This window comes from Helianthus annuus, chromosome 11 (genome assembly GCF_002127325.2).
Source record: "Helianthus annuus cultivar XRQ/B chromosome 11, HanXRQr2.0-SUNRISE, whole genome shotgun sequence".
Lineage (NCBI taxonomy): Eukaryota > Viridiplantae > Streptophyta > Magnoliopsida > Asterales > Asteraceae > Helianthus > Helianthus annuus.
The window spans coordinates 49,772,876-49,775,587 of NC_035443.2; the positions used below are offsets into that span (position 1 = coordinate 49,772,876).

General features: G+C 40.0%; 1 protein-coding gene across 1 annotated transcript; it reads right to left on the reverse strand.

The window, feature by feature from the left end:
- Positions 1–797: 797 nt before the first annotated feature.
- LOC110891992 (glutathione S-transferase T3-like) lies at positions 798–2,442 on the reverse strand. The gene is made up of 2 exons (XM_022139406.2): positions 1,681–2,442; positions 798–1,594 (listed from the first exon to the last, which is right to left on the reverse strand). The coding sequence occupies exons 1-2, from the start codon at positions 1,880–1,882 to the stop codon at positions 846–848; spliced, it is 951 nt and encodes a 316-aa protein (XP_021995098.1). The 5' UTR covers positions 1,883–2,442; the 3' UTR covers positions 798–845.
- Between the last annotated feature and the right edge of the window lie 270 nt (positions 2,443–2,712).

Here is a 2,712-nt window from a genome sequence, read left to right on the forward strand (position 1 = left end):
ATTATTGTGCAGGTGAGAAAGGTCTTGGAAATCCTAACTTAGTGAAGTTTGAATATCACCTATAGGAAAGATTATGAGATTTGATTTGAATTCTGATTGTTGTGGCAGGTGGCCAGTTGGGGGAATGGTGGTGGTCGGGTGATGGTGACTGGTGGGGCAGTTAGAGAGAGAGGGAGAGTAGAGTTGAGAGAGAGTGTGTAGAGTTTATGTGTGTGTGTGTATATATATATATATATATATATATATATATATATATATATATATATATATTTGTTTATTTAGGGTATAATGACCAAAATGCCCTCTTGTGGGGTCCAATTGGTCAAATATAACCATGAAAAATATCTGGGGTTAGGACTAAATGACATAACGTGCAAGAGTTTGCAAACATCGAGTACATTTTTATACTTTTTGAAGACAAAGAACACAGTAAAAGACGATTTTTGTAATTTACTCTTATTTTAATTAAAATGAATAAATTAAAACAGAGTAATAATGATACAACCTATAGGAACATAAACAATGATAAGACTAAAGGGTATGGTGAGGCCCATCCCCACGAGGATGGGCCGCCACGTAGGCGTCACATCATCGGCTCGTGGGGGATGGGTCTCCTTCACTTTTGAGGGGGGTGGAGGATGGGGCTACCCCAACTTATTATTTTATAATTTTCTAAGTTTTTTTTATTAACTTTATTAAAACTTTGTAAAAATTAAAAAATACTACATAAAACAACATAAATAAATTCATTTCATAACATAAAAAAATTACATTTCCTAAAAATTAAAAAAATAAAAAACATTTCCGAAAAATAAAAAAAAATTACATTTCCTAAAAAAAAAAACCTACGACGTCCATTTTTTCTTCACCTCTTCCTTCATCCTACGATACACCTCTCGTTCATCCTCCGGAACCGAGTCGAGATCCAACCTCATTATCCTAAAATCCTCCGCTCGAGCATAGTCGGCCGACACGTTTTTCTTATGACTATATTTTTTGGCCGCAAAGTCTTTAAATGAACGGAATTCGGAAATTAACTCGTCCATTTTCGAAGACGCCTTCGAGCCGCCACCTCCACCTGAGCCGCCCCCTCCACTCGAGCCGACCCCTTTGCGCTTTGCGGCCGCCTCTTTTTTTGCTTTGTCCCTTCCGCCGGGACATTCGATCCCGTGAACGGGCTCCTCGTCATATTCCGGTTCGTCGTTTATGTCGATTTGACAACGAGCGGTGGAGCCTCCCGCACTATAACTTCCGGACTCGGAAGTTTTAGTCCGTTTGGCGGTTGCAACCTCATTTGGAATCGGCGCCCATTTAGGTTCTTTCTTTAAAACGTTCCATGCTCGGAGGTGCGGGAAAGGCGGATTTTTTGTTTCCCATTTAGCCATCGCAAGGTTAAGAACGTCTTCGTCGCTACTCCCACTAGGACGATTGATGTAAAGTGGGTTATAAATCCCAATAAAATCATTCACGCACTTGTTCATTTTCCACCACTTCCCCGATACGGAATCGAGATCACAGGCCGCACCTTCCCCCACATGGTGATTAAATCTATCCGTACATGCCTTCCAAAAACCAGAACCCGTTTGATTGTTTCCTAAAATTAAAAAAAAATTGCATTAGTAAAACTAAAAAATAATTCTTTTTAAATTTAAATTAAAAAAAATTAGCTTTCGTTCATACCGACAATCGGGCAAGTTGAGGCCTTAAGATACGCTATTGCTAGCGCCTCCTCCTCTACTTTTGTCCACGTTCTCGCCTTTGCTCTCGAACCGTTTTTTTTTTGCGGTGTCGGATTCGGTTTCAACGGCCTTCCCCTTCCCCCTGTTTTTTTTTTTGCGCTTGAGTTCTTTAGGTGGCGATTCGGGGACGACTTCATCATCATCGTCAAGTTGAACCGAGGGTTGCGGTTGCGAAGTTGGCGGTTGCGATTGGAATTGATCAAGTTGAACCGAGTTGCGTTGCATGTATTGTTGGTATGCTTGGTATTGTTGCATTTGTTGAAGTTGGGACATTTGATTGAAGGCGTTAGGTGATTGTTGGAAACCCGAAAATGTAAATGGTGGAGACCCCCACGAAGGATCCATAGTCGGAGTGTAAGCGGGACTCGAAAAAAAGTTAGGATTGTTCGGGTTGGGGTCGTTTGGGTTGAATGGATTCATGATGGTAAAAAAAAATGGGAGTGTTTTTTATAAAAATGGATGATAGTAGGAGAAGATTGGGAGAAATGGATGTGAATGATATAAAAAAATGGATGAAGTTGATAAATATTTAAAGTGAAAAAGGTAATTTTTTTTTATTAAAGTATCCTTTGAATAACGGATATAATTTTGAAAGTGGGGCGGCAAATTCGGCTGTGGGTTGTTGAGGACGACGGAACTAAAGGGAGGAGGGCGGTGAGAGGGACCGGCGCCGGTCCTAGCCGGGCCTCAGCCGGCCCCATACCTTCTAGTCTAATAATGCGTAGTACTCTTACTCTTGTAAAAGCTGGTCTGCATGTTTTCTTTATGTTTTCTGCATGTTTTCTTTATGAGAGAGAATACTGTTTTTTCTGTTAGGGTACTGTGTAACTTTCTGATTTGAGCGGGCTTATACGGAAGACGATATAACATTTTCATCTTTTGGCCCCTATATTTTAGTAAAAGTTTCATTTTTTTGGAAATATTCCAAAATAACTTTTATTGATTGACTTTACTCTTTTTACCCACCATAACT

Bases quoted from the DNA above. Each gene is read 5' to 3' on its own strand.
- LOC110891992 (XM_022139406.2), bottom strand. From the start codon at position 1,882: ATGATGATGAAGTCGTCCCCGAATCGCCACCTAAAGAACTCAAGCGCA. The intron at 1,595-1,680 runs GTATGAACGAAA...TTTTAATTTTAG, and splicing joins CTCAACTTGCCCGATTGTCG to GAAACAATCAAACGGGTTCT.